Source organism: Scyliorhinus canicula, chromosome 5 (genome assembly GCF_902713615.1).
Source record: "Scyliorhinus canicula chromosome 5, sScyCan1.1, whole genome shotgun sequence".
Lineage (NCBI taxonomy): Eukaryota > Metazoa > Chordata > Chondrichthyes > Carcharhiniformes > Scyliorhinidae > Scyliorhinus > Scyliorhinus canicula.
Window position 1 is genome coordinate 19,189,532 of NC_052150.1, and position 16,035 is coordinate 19,205,566.

At 46.6% G+C, this 16,035-nt stretch overlaps 1 protein-coding gene across 1 annotated transcript in view; it reads right to left on the minus strand.

Annotated features, from left to right (window-relative positions):
* Positions 1 to 16,035, minus strand: part of tert (telomerase reverse transcriptase) — a 49,619-nt gene that overhangs the window by 6,819 nt on the left and 26,765 nt on the right. Inside the window, exons 13-15 of the mRNA XM_038796718.1 lie at positions 12,687 to 12,748; positions 4,759 to 4,883; positions 3,195 to 3,332 (exon numbers count right to left, since the gene is read on the minus strand). Of these exons, the coding sequence (XP_038652646.1) occupies positions 3,195 to 3,332; positions 4,759 to 4,883; positions 12,687 to 12,748 (325 nt within the window). The remainder of the gene's footprint in view (positions 1 to 3,194; positions 3,333 to 4,758; positions 4,884 to 12,686; positions 12,749 to 16,035) is intronic.

Sequence of the window (16,035 nt, forward strand, 5' to 3'; positions counted from 1 at the left end):
GACTGTCTGTGTGGAGTTTCCACTTTATCCCCATGTCTGTGTGGATTTCCTCCGGGTGCTCCCATTTTCTCCCACAGTCCAAAGATGTGCAGGTTGGTTGGATTGGCCATGATAAATTGTCCCTTAGAGTCCAAAAGTTGGGTTAGGTTACAGAGCTAGTTGAAAGGTGGTCTTTCAAAGGGTTGGTGCAGACCCAATGGGTCAAATGGCCTCCTTCTGCACTGTCAGGATTCTATCAATCTATGTGGCCGAACTAGTGTTTTACACAGTTTCAGCGTAACCTCCCAGCCCTTAAACTCTGCCTCAGCCAGTACGGGACAGTATACAGAATGTCTTCTTGATCACTTACTCTACCTGTCATGTCACCTTCAGATATCTGTGGGCATGCACTCCAAGGTCCCTCTGTTTCTCTATACTTCTCTGCATTCTACCATTTCTTGTGTATTCCCTTGCGTTGTTTGCCTCCCCAAATGCGCCACACTTCTCCAGATTGAAATCCATTCCCTGGCCCACCTCATGAGGCACTGATACCTTCCTGCTGTCTGTCGCTTTCTTCTGCACTATCAACCACACGCTACATTTTTGTACAAACAGATACAATACATCCATTCACTCATATCTTACAAACAGACTCTAAGAAAGTACTGGGGCGAAAAATTGACCGATTTGATGACCCTCACCTACTTTAAGAAGGCCCACCATTGAAGGAAGGCGCTACAGTGTATATTTTTAAGGTTACTTCCTGTTGGAAAAGCAGAACTTGTCTGTGTTAACTTTTATTCCAAATAAATAATCTTTAAAAATATAAACAAAATTCACAATCAGAACCTAAATTAAAGAATTGGCCAGTTTGACAGAAGGGGTTAAACATCCAAAATAGAAACAAACAAATGAACATGGAAGAGACGGAGGGGGACAGCTCGGTGAAACACACAAGTAATGCTTCGGTGTAACTTGGAGAATTCCCTTGGTTTTCAGCTGGTTTACGAGTGGAAATTTCCAGCCCTGCATCAAGATTACATCTTTTAAGGGAGATGTAAGTGCCAATCACACAAAGGAAAATGTTTAACTAAAAGGATGTCATACAGAAGGCAATTAGTTACCATCCCAGCTCCCACAGTAAGGACACTAACAAGCATCTTTTCGGAATTAAATGAACCATAATTAATCTTAATTACGCGGGGAACAGGACATTTATTGCAAGTGACTAGTCAACATCAGCCACAAATATGAGTACATCGGACTGTATCAAGAATTGAGACACCAACTTTATTACAAAGGCGAAAGACTGAGGGCTGAATTTTATGGCCCTTCCTGCCGGGAGTGGGGGTGGGGGGGTGATAATCCAGTCCCGAGTCACCCAGAACAGCACGGCAGTACAGTGGTTAGCACTATGACTTCACAGCCCCAGGTTCCCAGGTTCGCTTCCCGGCTTGGGTCACTGTCTGTGTCACGTTCTCCCCGTGTCTGCGTGGGTTTCCTCCGGGTGCTCCGGTTTCCTCCCACAAGTCCTGAAAGACGTGCTGTTGGGTGAATTGGACATTCTGAATTCTCCCTCTGTGTACCCGAACAGGCGCCGGAATGTGGTGACTAGGGGATTTTCACAATAACTTCACTGCGGTGTTAATGTAAGCCTACTTGTGACAATAAATATTATTATAAAACACCATTGACATCGGTGGGGCCGGAAGACCCTGCTACCAGTGAATGAGGGGCCACATCCCGGTGTCTTTATATATGTAAAAATATATTCTTTGATGGGGTGTTGGCATCGCTGGTAAGGCAAGCATTTGTTGCCCATGCGAAGGTGGTGGTGGGCCGCCTTTTTGAACCTCTGCAACCCATCTGCTGTATGTACGCCCACAGTGCTGTTAGGAAGAACGTTCCAGGATTTTGATCTAGCAACAGTGAAGGAACGGCAATATAGCTCCAAGTCATTACAGTGAAATATACAATACATAGTGTAAATAATATTAGCATATAAATCTCTAAGTAATAATTATTTAATATGATGAATCGGAACAAAACAAAATGGGAACAACCATTGTGGAGTGAATACTTCCTTAAAAGTCAAACAAAAACCTATTGTGGCCAGTCCTTCTCCAAACTCTGGTGACCCATTGTCACAAGTTGCAAATATAACATCCGACCCTGTTACTCCTTCTTGCATTCCCACTCTGCTCAAAATAAATCTTCCCATTCTGACACGATACTTTTCTTTGCCAGGCCGGGTCCTCAGTGCAGGACTGAGGGAGTGTGGCACTGTCAGAGGCACAGTCTTTCAGATGAGACCCCCCAAAACGGAGGCCCCAGCTACCTGCTTGGGTGGATATTAATGACCCCATGGCACTGTCCTGAAGAAGAGCAGGAGGGTGTGGTGAATGATATACCTCGTAATTCACACTCTATTGCCTTACATGTATTGTGTCCTTGTGGGCTCTGTATACGAGCCGTTGCGCGGCTCTGCCCATAGGGGGAGATGAGGAGTTTGTACTGGGCTCCACCCGTGGCTCCGCCCATGGCTCCTCCCACTAACCGGAAGTATAAAGCACTGCAGTCGTAAGCCTGTTCCCAGTTCCCCTCGTCGCAGGCAGGCTCAGTTGTAAGACTATTAAAACCACTGTTTACTTCCAATCACGTGTCTTGTGAATTGATGGTCTCATCAGAGGGTTATCCCCAGAGTCCTGGCCAATATTCACAATATCACAAAAACCCAATATTCAATCATTATCACATTTGCTCTTTGTGGGAGCTTGCTGTGTGCCAATTGGCTGCTCCATGTCCTACATTGCAACAGTGATTACCCTTTTCAACCTTTCTTTGGTATGCGAGGTACTAAAACCTGAATAAAACCAGTGAAAAGCAATTCAGTAAAAGGCAGCAAGGTATGGGTTAACTGAAAATAAACAAAACGAAACCTCACACCACAAATGAACTGATGTCTTGATAGATGTATTTCACATCTTATAAACGTACCAACTTTGGCTACACAAGTCCATATCTCTACTGCTTCTTAGCATTATTCTATGGTATTTCTCAATTACTCTCAACACTATTTGATCAGTTTGAAACAAGGAAATTTAGAGTATATGATGGATTTCCAATGTCGGACGGACATTTTGTAAATAATACTCAACACACACAAACACACTTGCTCAGGAGTCCTTGCGGGGGTTTTGTCAATGGATACTTACAGGTTCTTAGGGGTCCTAGCAGACACTTGTAAACAGCCTTGTGGTTGGACAGTTTGACGGTGAAAGCACAGCAGCACAGCCAATGGGCAGCTTCGTAAGGAAAAGAACCAGAGGCACCTTTGTATCCTAGCAAAATCCCTAAAAAAAAAAACCATAATTGATGCAGTGTAAATTCTAATAAATTAATTTTAAAAACACTTCTCATGACTTTTTCAATGAAATAGAAAATACGGTTCACTCTTGCTTGCTCTAATATTAACAAACTTTTACAAATTTACTATGTGTACACCAGTAAACGTAACAGCTGCCCAGAGCAGGCTTGAGGGGCGGTATGGTAACACAGTGGTTAGCACAGTTGCTTCACAGCTCCAGGGTCCAAAGTTCGATTCCCGGCTTGGGTGACTGTGTGGAGTCGGCACATTCTCCCCGCCCAAGGATGTGCAGGTTAGGTGGATTGACCGTGATAAAATTGTCCATAGTGTCCAAAATAGTTTTGGGTGAGGGTTATTGGGCTACAGGGATAGGGTGGAGGTGTGGGCTTAAGTAGGGTGCTCTTTCCAAGAGCCGGTGCAGACCCGTTGGGCCAAATGGCCTCTTTCTGCACTGTAAATTCTATGATTCTATAATTGCCTACTCCTACTCCTGGTTCTTGCGTTCCTATTATGTGTATTTTCTTTTCTTCCATTACAAAAACTTAACAGAATCATAGAAAATGTTTCACCTTATGACAAGTGAGCCTGGCATAAAGTGTCACAATTTGTGTCTTAGCCTGTATTTCTGGACTGTGACTTTAATAAAAGCAGCTAAAAATGAATGCAAACACATTCGTTATTCTATAATCATAGATTTTATCATAGAATTTACAATGCAGAAGAATTCGGCCCATCGAGTCTGGATCGGCCCTTGGAAAGAGCACCCTACGTAAGCCCACACCTCCACCCTATCTCCGTAACCCAGCAACCCCACGTATTATTTTTATTTTGGACACCGAGGGCAATTTATCATGGCCAATCCACCTAGCCAGGACATCTTTGGACTGTGGGGGGAAACCGGAGCACCCGGAGGAAACCCACACAGACACGGGGAGAACGTGCAGACTCCGCACAGATAGTGACCCAAGCCGGGAATCGAACCCGGGACCCTAGAGCTGTGAAGCAGCAATGCTAACCATTGTGCTACCAGGCCGCCAGATAATCGCCGACTTTCTCTCAATAAACAAAGTCAAGCAATGCATTCAATTTTCGTACTTATGGAATGTAATTTCAAAGAAAATATTAGAAGGAAATCGCAAAGTTGATTGACCTCCTTTACACGTCACCATTCCTTGCGGCCAATCCTGTTCCTAAGAACAAAATGGTGACTTCAGCATTGTTCAGCGCCCTGAGGCACGTTTTCACACAGTTCTGTAAATCAAACCATCCCTGATGTGATAGAAATCTATCCCGCCCCACCTATGAGTATCAGTCTAAGACAAAGACAGCTTTATATGATGCAGCCCCACGCCCACCAACATATATTCTTCCCACATCACACCACACCCATTGGATGAAGGTAAAAACATCACCTCGGTTTTTGGCTTTGAGTATGGAGTAGCAACAAGCAACCATGTCAGAGACCACCTCAAGGAAGAATGAAGGGTTGTCCCTTACTCCCCGACCAAATGGGAGTCGGAGAACGCAAGCATGGAACCTAAAAGCAAAACAATCAATGAAGGTGGGTGTGCTTCCTACTCTCAAGTCACACTGATCAAAGAAAATAAAAAGACTTGAGATTTGTTCAGCACCCTGCCAAGCCACTTAGAGATCCCAAAATGCTGGCACGCAATGGATTACTTTGCAGTGTAACACCTACCTGCGCCAATGTGACAGTGGAAAATTACAAACTGAATTAGATTAGCAGCAGCCGGATCGGTTTGTCAAACCAGTTAAAAGAAAGACTCGGGTTTTCTCAGAACCTTTCACAGGCTCAGGATGTTGCAAAGCACTTCATAACCCATTCGTTACTTTTTGCAGCAATGCTCAATAAAATAATTTCCTGTCCCATTTAGATAACAGGAGATGAACAGGAATAAATTGCTTCACAAAACTATGGAGGTTTGGCAGCAACCAATAACCTCCTGAAATAAAAGGGAATATCTCTGGGTGAAGGGCTACCAATTATCCTTTGAGCCCCAGGACAGTCACTATTAATCCCACCAAATCGCAAGGTACATTTTGCCTGTCGGACGTTAAATGGGGTGAATTGTGAAGGTGCTGCATCACAAAATAGGATAATTTTGTAAAGAAGTGCTGTTGTTACATTGGTGAGGGGAGGAAACACCATCAGGTACAAAGAGCCTAGGAACAGCCTGCGCTGAAAATTCCGATGAAAGTCTTGCGTATCAACCTGCAGAGTATGTTTATGCTCCAGTAAATGATGACAGCGCTGGGACGTTAAATACTAAATGGAGATGCTTTCATTCGGAGGATGCATTAAACAGAGACTCTGTCTGACCCCTGGGTGGACCCCATGGTATTATTCAAAGAGTGGGGACAGGAAGGGAGGAAGTTGGGGTTTCTGATGGAGTCCCAGCCAATATTAATCCCTCAATCAACACCTATTTTATTGCAGTTGGGAGGTCCCGGATCCTGCGAATTGATGCCACTTTTACAACAGGCGGGATTTACTCGAGTGGGAACAGAGTCCCATAGTGCAGTAAGCCGGGTGTTTCCCCAGGCTCGGAGCGCCAGGAAGCACCATGCCATCGAATGGACATTCGGCTAGATCTAAGTCTCAGCGGGGAACGCGCAGCCGAGGCTGCATTTCGTCCCATTTTCAGCAGAGGAGCTCCACTCGTCTGAACTCCTCAGTGAAGAGAGAGATTGGGAATCCCGCTCTCTCAACGTTCTCCCCCCCCCCCCCACCAGCTTAGCATCTTGGCTGTGCCAGCCTGGCACCCTGCAGTACCGCCTGGCACCTTGGTAGTGCCAGGCTGGCACCCAAGTGGCACTGCCAGTGTGCCAGGCTGGTAGTTCCAGGGTGCCTGGGTGGCAGCAGCTCTGGCAGGATGCCACCCTGCCCAGAGGGCAAGCTCCTAGGGGCCCCCAATCCTCTGGGAGACCCCACAAGTGCCACTCCCTCTGGTCCCCGTTTGTGGAGACCAGCACCGAACGCCACCCGCCCAGAGGTCTCCAGGACGAGGGAGTTAGATCTAATATGTGGATTTTCCAGAAAGTGATCCCATCACGACGTCTCGTGAGATCACGTTAGATCTCGCGAGGAACGGCGAGTCGGGTAGATCCTGGAAGAGGGATCGCCCAGAGTTTACCGGCCGTGCCACGCTGCTTTTGGGGCGCGGTGCAGACGGTAGATTTCGCCCAACATTTCAAACGTGTGTCATGAGTTTGTTGGAACGTCCTGAGGTCCTGAAAAGCGCCAGAATCTGGAGTGTGATAGCGGCATTATTAACTAACACAGTTTGCATGCTGTACACAGTGCTCAGCAAGGGAAGAAAACAGCCAATCTTTATTCACCGTCTCTCTCAACTGCTGATGGAAAGAATCTCACTGCTGTGATGGTTGGAGTTTAATAAGCTATAAACAGCTGACTGAAATCTCTTCCTGGATGTTAAAAGCCAACAGAAAGATGTCTTCAAGCAGTTTGGGAAGTGTCACAATAGAGCTAATGCTTAATCAAAAACAGAAAATACTGGACAATCTCAGCAGGTCTGTGGAGAGAGAAGGGAGCTAACATTTCGAGTCTGGGTGACTAAGCTAATGCTTCTGTCTCAATCTTGGCTTCAATGGTTTTGTTTTATCAGTTGCATTAGAATGCAAATTTGGCCATTTCGGAGTTGCTCAATGGGACTGGTTTGGAATACAATTTGAGTTTCCAGCAATTTACATTACTCTCAAATAAATACAAATAGGTTCATCTTTGATACAGCTTTTCCAAGTGGCGCACTAGCATAACAAGAACAGTACGTGTGCTTTGCTATCATTTCAGACAGATAAACAGAGGCCCAGTTCCAGCAAATTATTCCATCCTGCAAGTGGCCCAGCCGGTGACACAGTAGCCTGGCTATTACTGGGTGGGAAAGTATTAATATTTCCTCAAACAGTCAAAATGCCGCAAGAAACAATGTTAACTGCTGCTCTGTCGAACTGAATTTTCAAACAAAAGTCCTGTCCCCTGTCCAACTCACCGACAGCCTGAGCAATAAGCAAATGTTTACAAAGTCGCCTTGTCTGGAAAGTGCTGTCAGTCAATCGTCGTATGAGAGAATGTTGCTGAAGACTACAAGATAAATGAAAACCGGAATGCTGATTCCAGAGTGAAATGAGACTGCTTGAACAATGAGCTGTTCCTGGTAAAGCTCTAAACATTAACAAAGTTCAATTATCAGGGAAACCATCAAAGCTGTTCAATTGTTAACCGGCAGAATGTTTTTTTTTGAAAGGAGGGTTACAAAATACCAACCAGTAACACGCTTATTAAAGTAGACCAAAATATTCACTAACTCCTTGAAGCACCAGGATCAAAGACAACCTTATTCCAAATGTCGCTCATTGATTCAAGTCAAAACAATTTGAAGGGGGATAAATGGTTAAGGATATTTCGGCCTGCCACACACATGTGGACATCTATATCCCCATTGGCCTTCTCATAACTGAACAGCAATGTTACCAAGCGCCTGCCATTCTCTCAATGTACATGTTACTGTTAAGGATTGTTTGGCATCAGACTGACATGGAAAACTGTTGTCCGGGGATCCTAGGGTTTGTCAGGCTGAGCACAGACAGGGAATGCTCCGACACGGAGGTAGCAGAATCTGCCAATCTTCCTTTAATTAAAAATAACCATCCAGACCAGGGGGCCTTTTGGTCAATGTTTCAGCACTTTCGAGTCGATTTGCTTTAATCTTCGTTGATTTGTGGCGGCTGCAGGGAGGTGGGGTGGGGCCTTGTCTTTGATGGTGTAGCTGTTGTAGAGGGGTTTCCCGCCCTGACAATACAGTGGGCACTGACTGATAATGGCTGCTAGTGACAAAGGTGATCCATTAAAGTCCAATTTAAAGAGTTACGAGGCATCTTTATGGAGATGATGGTGGCACACGAGAAGGTTCTGGTAACAGACAGAGCACTGCCTCTGGTGCAATCCCGCCTCCGCGTGGTTGAGTTTCCTGTTGCGTGGCCTGACATCCATCCTGAGGAATTTGGGTGAGGAGCCAGGTCATGCCTGTTGTCTCCGGTAAGGTGGTGGAGAAGATCCCAGCCGGGTTTGAGAACTGGCTGCCACGTCTCGAGAACCTCGACCTGGAGGCCGGGCCGCTCAAATTCAATGGAGCGCGTTTAATCCCATCCGCGAGGCCTGGGGTTGGGTTGGCCTTCCAGCCGCTGGGTCTGTGTGGTCTTGTTCCTGTTGTCAGTCGAGGGGGCTTAGGGTCGCCTGAGCCAGTCAGGCGGTTCCCCCCTCCCCCTGTTGGGGTCTGGGTGGTCACCTGAGCTTCGTCAAGTCGGCATGTTGGAAGTTAATGAGGTTCGTGTTCTGTTGGTTGGAATCCTTGGAAAATGCTGAGCAGTGGTGTCCATTCAGATCCTGCCTTATCCAGGATATCTACTTTCTAAGAGCGCCGGTCTGAACACCCTTTATTTGGTGATACGTGGTGTGTCCAGTGGGGTGGTCCCTCCCGAGCGGGGTTCTCTTTTCTCTTCCCTTCTCATGTTGGGGAGGGGGGAATTGTTGGTCCTCTTGCTGTGATGTGTATCGGGTGCTTTGAGGGGGAGAGGGGGTGGGGAAAGAGGAGAGGTGTCGTGCCCTGTTCGGGAACCAGCCAGCTTCGCTCCGGTGAGGTGCAAAGACTGGGGTGTCTTGGGAGTCTTTGAAGCCAGTTGCCCGATCAATTCTTTTTCTTTGTGGCGATGTGAGGCCAGGCTCGGGGCCGCAATCCGTATCCTGTCAGTCCTTGGATAGGATAACTCTGGTGGGGGTGTGATGGAGGAGTTCGGTGTGGGCAGGTCCACGTCTGGAGAGCTGAAGATTGGGAAAGGGTCCGAAGGTTGTGTCCAGTAATTGTCCTTATTCTTTTTGTCTGGGGAGTCGGAAGGGGCCCACTTGACGGTTGACTGGTCGGTCCTCGCCTCTTCGTAATATCTTGGGTTGTCGTTTGCGGGTCTGAGGGGTTAGTTCTGACTGTTCTTGTTCTTCTTTACTTCACTGACTTTGAGGTTGAAAGCGTTGTTTCTACGTCTCTCTTAGCGCTGGTGCGTGTGAGACTGGTTGCGGTGGTGCTGGATGGCGGGCCTTGGGGACTTGGACATTCAGATACGGATCTATGTTCGCTTTTGGGTGACCTAATACTGAGTTTCCCTCCTGTTTAACGATTGGGACCAGATTATATTCCTTTTGGCTCTTGGCCCAATTAAATCCTATTGTGCTCTTGAGGGCAGTACTTGTGCTGGTGGTCCGGAGATCAGTTTTGTCCTTTGATCTGGGACTGGGAGATGGGATTAGGGAAGTTATCCACATAGTGCGTGTGAATATGAATGTAGCTTACAGAGCAGGCATTTTAAAAATCATCAAGCTACATAGGGCGTCATTCTCCAAAAGAACATTTTTAAGTGCGGTTTCAGCGGCGAACAAGGTGCGATTCCCATCGGGTGGTTATGTGCAATTCAGATCGAAATCCACCCACTCTTCGCAGGTTTTTCACCGGCATTGAGAGGAGCGGAGTCTAAACAGGCCGGATAGCCTGGCTTCATAGAGATTGGGGTGCCTTTTTTAAAAGTGCTTTCCAATCACCTCCCGATCTTGAGGTGCTCAGTTAGAAATTGACAGCACTTATTTCTGTTTGAAGTGGTCCAGGAGCTGTCAATCAAAGCTTGAGGTTAATAAACATTGTGGTTCGAGCATTTCAGTCACTCAACTGTGAAGGAAGGTGACTGGAACCACGCTGACAGCTGGGGTGAGTGGAAGCTGTCAATCGCAGCCTCATAAAATCAATATCAAAGGGAAATGAATGAATGGCTTACAGCTCAAAGATCTGCGGGGGTGGGGGGGGGGGGGGGGGGGGGGGGGTTAAACACAGCTGACTGGATTTCTCTTTCCAGGAATTGACAGGTGCTGCTTTCTCTTCCTCAGGCAGCAGGAGGATTGTGCAGCGGGGTGATAAAGGAGTAATTGTTTTTCACTGCCTTTGTCTGGACTGCCCTCCAGCTTCCACAAAAGGGTCTCTCTGCTGGGGCTTACAGATAGGGGGCTCTCTTCTGGGAGCTTCTTGACAGAGGTCACTTTTCTGTGTGGTCTGTGGGGGTGTCTCTTTATTTCGGGTGTCTCTTTATTTCGGGCGTCTTTATTTTGCGCGTCTCTTTATTTCGCACGTCTCTTTATTTAGGGGGAGGGGAGATGGGTCGGGTCACTCCGGTACTTGGGGGGGTGGGGGGCACTGTTGCCTCACAGCGCCAGAGACCCAGGTTCGATTCCGGCCTCGGGTGATTGCCTGTGCGGAGTCTGCACGCTCTCCCCATGTCTGCGTGGGTTTCCTCCGGGTACACCGATTTCCTCCCACAGTCCAAAGATGTGCGGGTTGGGTGGATTGGCTATGCTAAATTGCCTCTTAAAGTGGAGTTACAGAGCGGGGGTTCAGGCTTAGGTAGGATGGTCTTTATAAAGTGTGGGTGCAGAATCGATGGGCCGAATGGCCTCTTTTCACACTGATTCTATGATTCTATAACTGCTGGACTACATGCTGCACAATGTAACACTTTCTCAATGCTGCAATTTGAATTTCTTTACTTGTAACCAGCCTCAAAACTCTTCACACATACAACCCAATACCAAAGCAATGGGACCGAGTCAAGTCAGATGTACTAGATTCGTGTGTCGAGATCATTGGATTCGAGAATCATTGTTATCTGGACAGGTTAAAAAAAAATGGTGCTGAAGCACGTGGCCGTCTGGAACAAAACCAAGTGGCCTTCATTGCCTGAGAGAACAACCCAAGGTCACAAGTCAAGAAGACAACATTCCAACAGCTCAGGGCTGATGCCCAAAGAAGAAGCCTGAGCGATCCAGCAACATGCTGACATTGATGGAAACAAAGAATTTTTGAAGCCAAATGGACAAAATCCCCTTGACTCACAGGATGGTATCTCTCTTCTAATAGACGACAATACCATCGGTCAATGCTAGAAAGAACATTTCCAACAACTCCTCAACTGATGCTCTCTGGGTTACCCTCTTCAATACCTTGTGCTGAGATCCATGGATGAACCACTATGGACGGAAGAGCTGTGACAAGCAATCAGACGGAGGAAAAACAACAAAACTTCACCGAGCTACAGCCGAGCTCTTCAAAGCTGGTTGGCTTTTGCGCAGATCAAGATTCCATGCACCCATCCTACGAATTTGAAAGGAAAAAGATGTCCCTCGATCAATGACCTAGAACTTGGTGTCGAGGGCACAATGTCAATCTCAAACTCAGCACCTTGATACAGAACTTGGAAACATTGTGAAGTACGGGGAGGACAGTGTAGAACTTCAATAGGACATGGGCAAGTTGATGGAAAGTTAGAAGATGAAGTTCAATGCGGAGAGAAAGAAAGCGATTCATTTTGGTAGGAAGAACATGGAACGGCAATATAAAATAAAAGAGTACAGCTCTCAGGGGAATGCAGAACTATCATCGACCTAAACATTCACTCTGTTTCTCGCGCCACAGGTCCACCTGACCAGCTGAGTCTTCCCATGCATTTTCTGTTTTTAGTCAGGTTACCAGTATCTTTAGCATTTTGCTTTTGTATTTCTGAAGACTTTGACCTTTCCATGAGGCCCTTAATTGGCCTGACATGAGGCCCTTAATTGGACATTAAATAACTCAATTAACAGCCAATTGACACCTCCTGGTCATGTAAAATCGTGGCAGGGCAGATGGACTGCGGGCACGTTCCCAATGGCACAGCGCCCAAATTTACGGGTTCACCCATATGCTCAACCTGCAGTTGGCCAGTTATATTCAACCCCGTATGACGCATTTTCAGCCTGATGTCTATAAACAGGTGCCCACAGAACAAAATATACGGCAACACTATTTGTTAACCAGGTTCAGTGAACCACCTGATCAGGATTATTCAATGAATCAGCCCTAACCTTTTGTCTTCACTTTTAGCTTCATAAAATGGTGAGTTTTTGAAAATTCCTTGTGTGTCCTTAACAAAGTGCTATTGCCAGGATCGCTAACTAATTCCACAGAACAGCTTGTTGGTACAAAGAAGAAGAAGGGGAACGTACGGGATGTCTGAATTGGGAAAGGGGAGCTGCTGGGTCGAGAGGTTGAGCATTTCTGAATGTTAGGGCAATACAAAAACACGGCACACAGCTGTAAACAAACTTCAAACTGGAATAAACTTAATGGCTCAGTGGTCTCTTATCTATTTTAACCTAACATTCCTAATCAAATGCACTGTCCTAAACTGAGCCAAAAAAAAACAAGATACACAATTCTTTGGATAGTACCTGTACGCCTGGAGAAGAAATATCTTGTAGACATTGATGCTAACCGTCCTCAGCGTGTTGACCTGCAGAAATTAGAAACATGTTGTGAGAGATATTGAATTGACCATCAACTTTATTCTCATCGACACGCAACATGCGTACAACATGCACAAATACAACATACACACACAATATATCCATGCACACCTACACACAACATGTACACAACATACACGCACACAACATACATAAATCCTACATGCACACACATACACGCACACATACATGCACACATGCGCACACATACACACAACGGACACATACATGCACACAGCATACACACAACATACATTATGCAAACAAAGCTTCTTTCTCCCACAAGTCTGCAGCGACAATGTAAAGTACTTTAATCCCTGGGTGATTACACTATATGAAGGATTAAATAATTGTAGCTCTGATACCTGCACCAAACATTGCACTGTGAGGGTTCGAAAGACTCATTTTCAGGTATGCTTGTGGTAATTTTGAAGTAGCAAGACAAAATACTTTTGTAATAGTATTTTACCATTATATCAAATAAGTTTGTTTAAGTAACTAATTTCAAATCAAAATGTTTAAACTTTCCGATGATTAATGCAGCAGTGCAACAATGCATCCCCCAGCTACAAGCAATTTGGTAATGGTGGGCAGGATTCTCTGTTCAGGAGACTAAGGTCTCCCTCCGGACTGGAATCGCTCCTGGTCTGCGTTGGCGCTCAGAGCAGTACCCAGGGGCGAATGTGCAAACTCCACACGGACAGTGACCCGTGGCCGGGATTGAACCTGGGACCTCGGCGCCGTGAGGCAGCAGTGTTAACCACTGCGCCACCATGCTGCCCAGTGTTTGAACAGTTTAATTTGGAATTTTGGACAAACCAAATAAGCAAACTACTGGTGCCAAATGACCCATTGTGGCCATCCCTTCCAATTAAAAACTACTATTCAGTTCTCATCTTTTTACCTTTTTGGGCAACCTTTGGGCTGCCCGAATACTGCTACATGTCGTTAAATAGTTTTGTAAAAACAGTGAGCACTTGGCCAAAAGATGTGTTCGCCCAACAAGCAAGACCCTGATCGAATCTATTAGATTGAGCAATTCGGCCGTGGGACAGGTTGCACGATGTCTAATTAGCCAGTAAACAGCCACCTGAAGTTAATGGCATGAATGAAGTACAACGATGAACCGAGTCAGGAAGCCTCTGCACCAATGGTGGGGCAGCGTCCAACTTGTTTGGAGTCATCATGGATGGCATCAAGGCAATGCATTCATTGAGGAAAGTAGTCAGCACTGTGCTCTTACACCGATGTCCTCAGCACTATGCTCTTGCACCGATGTCCTCAGTTAGAGCTCTCTGAGAAGACCAGTCTTCTTCCATGGCGATCTCAAGAGCTTCATAAGCTTCCAGTGTTTGTGTGAAATTATGGACAGGGGTTTTCATACCATCATACTGCACAGTCAGTCTGCCCCCCCACCCCCTTGTGGGTCAGTGTGAGTGGGAAGGGGCAGACCCACCTGGTGAGTGACAATGGTGCCATGGAGATATGACTCCCAGGAGAATAGCATGGCTGCTGCCCTTAACAACCCTTCAACCAACGACCGTCCTGGTGCCTGGAGCCAGTTGAGCTGGCAGCAGCCAAGATGCTGCATTCAGCCTCCCTCAGGGGCGGGCACCTCGAGCTGGTGATCTTTGTTAAAAGTTTAGGAAATGGTTGTGATTGTGGATATATCGTCGAACTGGTGAATACCACACTGCAGCTCCCAAGAGTGGCAATTGGGTCCTGAAACAGGTGGAGGGGCCCAATTCACATTTATTCAACAACCCTTTACACCTGACTGCAGCGGATTCAAAATGGTGTCCAGGATGGATAGGCAGCAAACCCATTGCCCGATTTCCAGACCTCAAAACCCACAACTCACGTCTATCTAAATTACACGGCACTCCAGTGAAGTTACAAAATACATCCTGGAGCCTCACCATAAGACATAGGAGCAGAATTAGACCACTCGGCCCATCATGTCTGCTCCGCCATTCAATCGTGGCTGATATTTTCTCATCCCCATTCTCCTGCCTTCTCCCCATAACCCCTGATCCCCTTATTAATCAAGAACCTATCTATCTCTGTCTTAAAGACACTCAGCGCAGAGGAAGGCTATTCAGCCCATCGTTTCTGTGCTGGGTCTTTGAAATAGCTATCCATCCAATTAGTCTTCCTGAGGGGGCAGCACGGTGGTGCAGTGGGTTAGCCATGTTGCCTCACGGCGCTGAGGTCCCAGGTTCGACCCCAGCTCTGGGTCACTGTCTGTATGGAGTTTGCACATTATCCCCTTGTTTGCGTGGGTTTCGCCTCCACAAAGATGTGCAGGCTCGGTGGATTGGCCACACTAAATTGCCCATTAATTGGAAAAAATTAATTGGGTACTCCAAATTTTAAAAAAAATTAGTCTTCCTGTCCTGCTCCTTCCCTATGGTCCTGAAAATTCCTCCCCTCGTGTGCCAGCTGTGGCTCAGTTGGTAGATCTCTCGCCTCCGAGCCACAAGGTTCTGGGTTCAAGTCCCGCTCCAGGACTTGGGTGTTAAAATCAAGACCGACCCTCCAGTGCAGCACTGAGGGAGTGCTGCACAATTAGAGGTGCCATCTTTTGGATGAGGTACTAAACTGAGGCCCCATCTGCACGCTAAAGATCCCATGGTGCTATGCGAAGCCGATGAGGGAAGTTATCTCTGGTGTCCTGACCAACCTTCATCAATATCGCACAAAACCCCCCAGATTATTTGGTCATTAAAACATTGCTGTTCAAGGGAGCTTGCTGTGTGCAAATTGATTCCCGCATTTACACCGCAAAATGTACGGCATTGGCTGTGAAGCGCTTTGAGGCATCTGGTAATCAGGAAAAGCACGACATAAATGCAAGCCTTTCCTCTTGCATAGACCTCACCCCCATTGGAAGTTACTGTTGAATCTGCATCTACCATCCATTCAGGTCAGTGAATTCTGCACCATAACATCTCGCCGCATCATTTCATTTTGCTCATGTCATCTCTGGTTCTTTTACCAACGACCATCGGGGCGCAGTGGTTAGCACTGCTGCCTCGCGGCGCCGAGGACTCGGGTTCGATCCCGGCCCTGGATCGCTGTCCGTGTGGAGTTTCCACATTCTCCGTGTGTCCGCGTGAGTCTCACCTCCACAGCCCAAAAGATGTGGAGGGTAGGTGGATTGACCAGGCTCTCTTGCTCCTTAATTGGGAAAAAAAATAATTGGGTACTCTAAATCTGTTTTTTAAAAACTTTACCGATGACCATGTCCTTGCCCTCTGTCGGGCATTGTTCA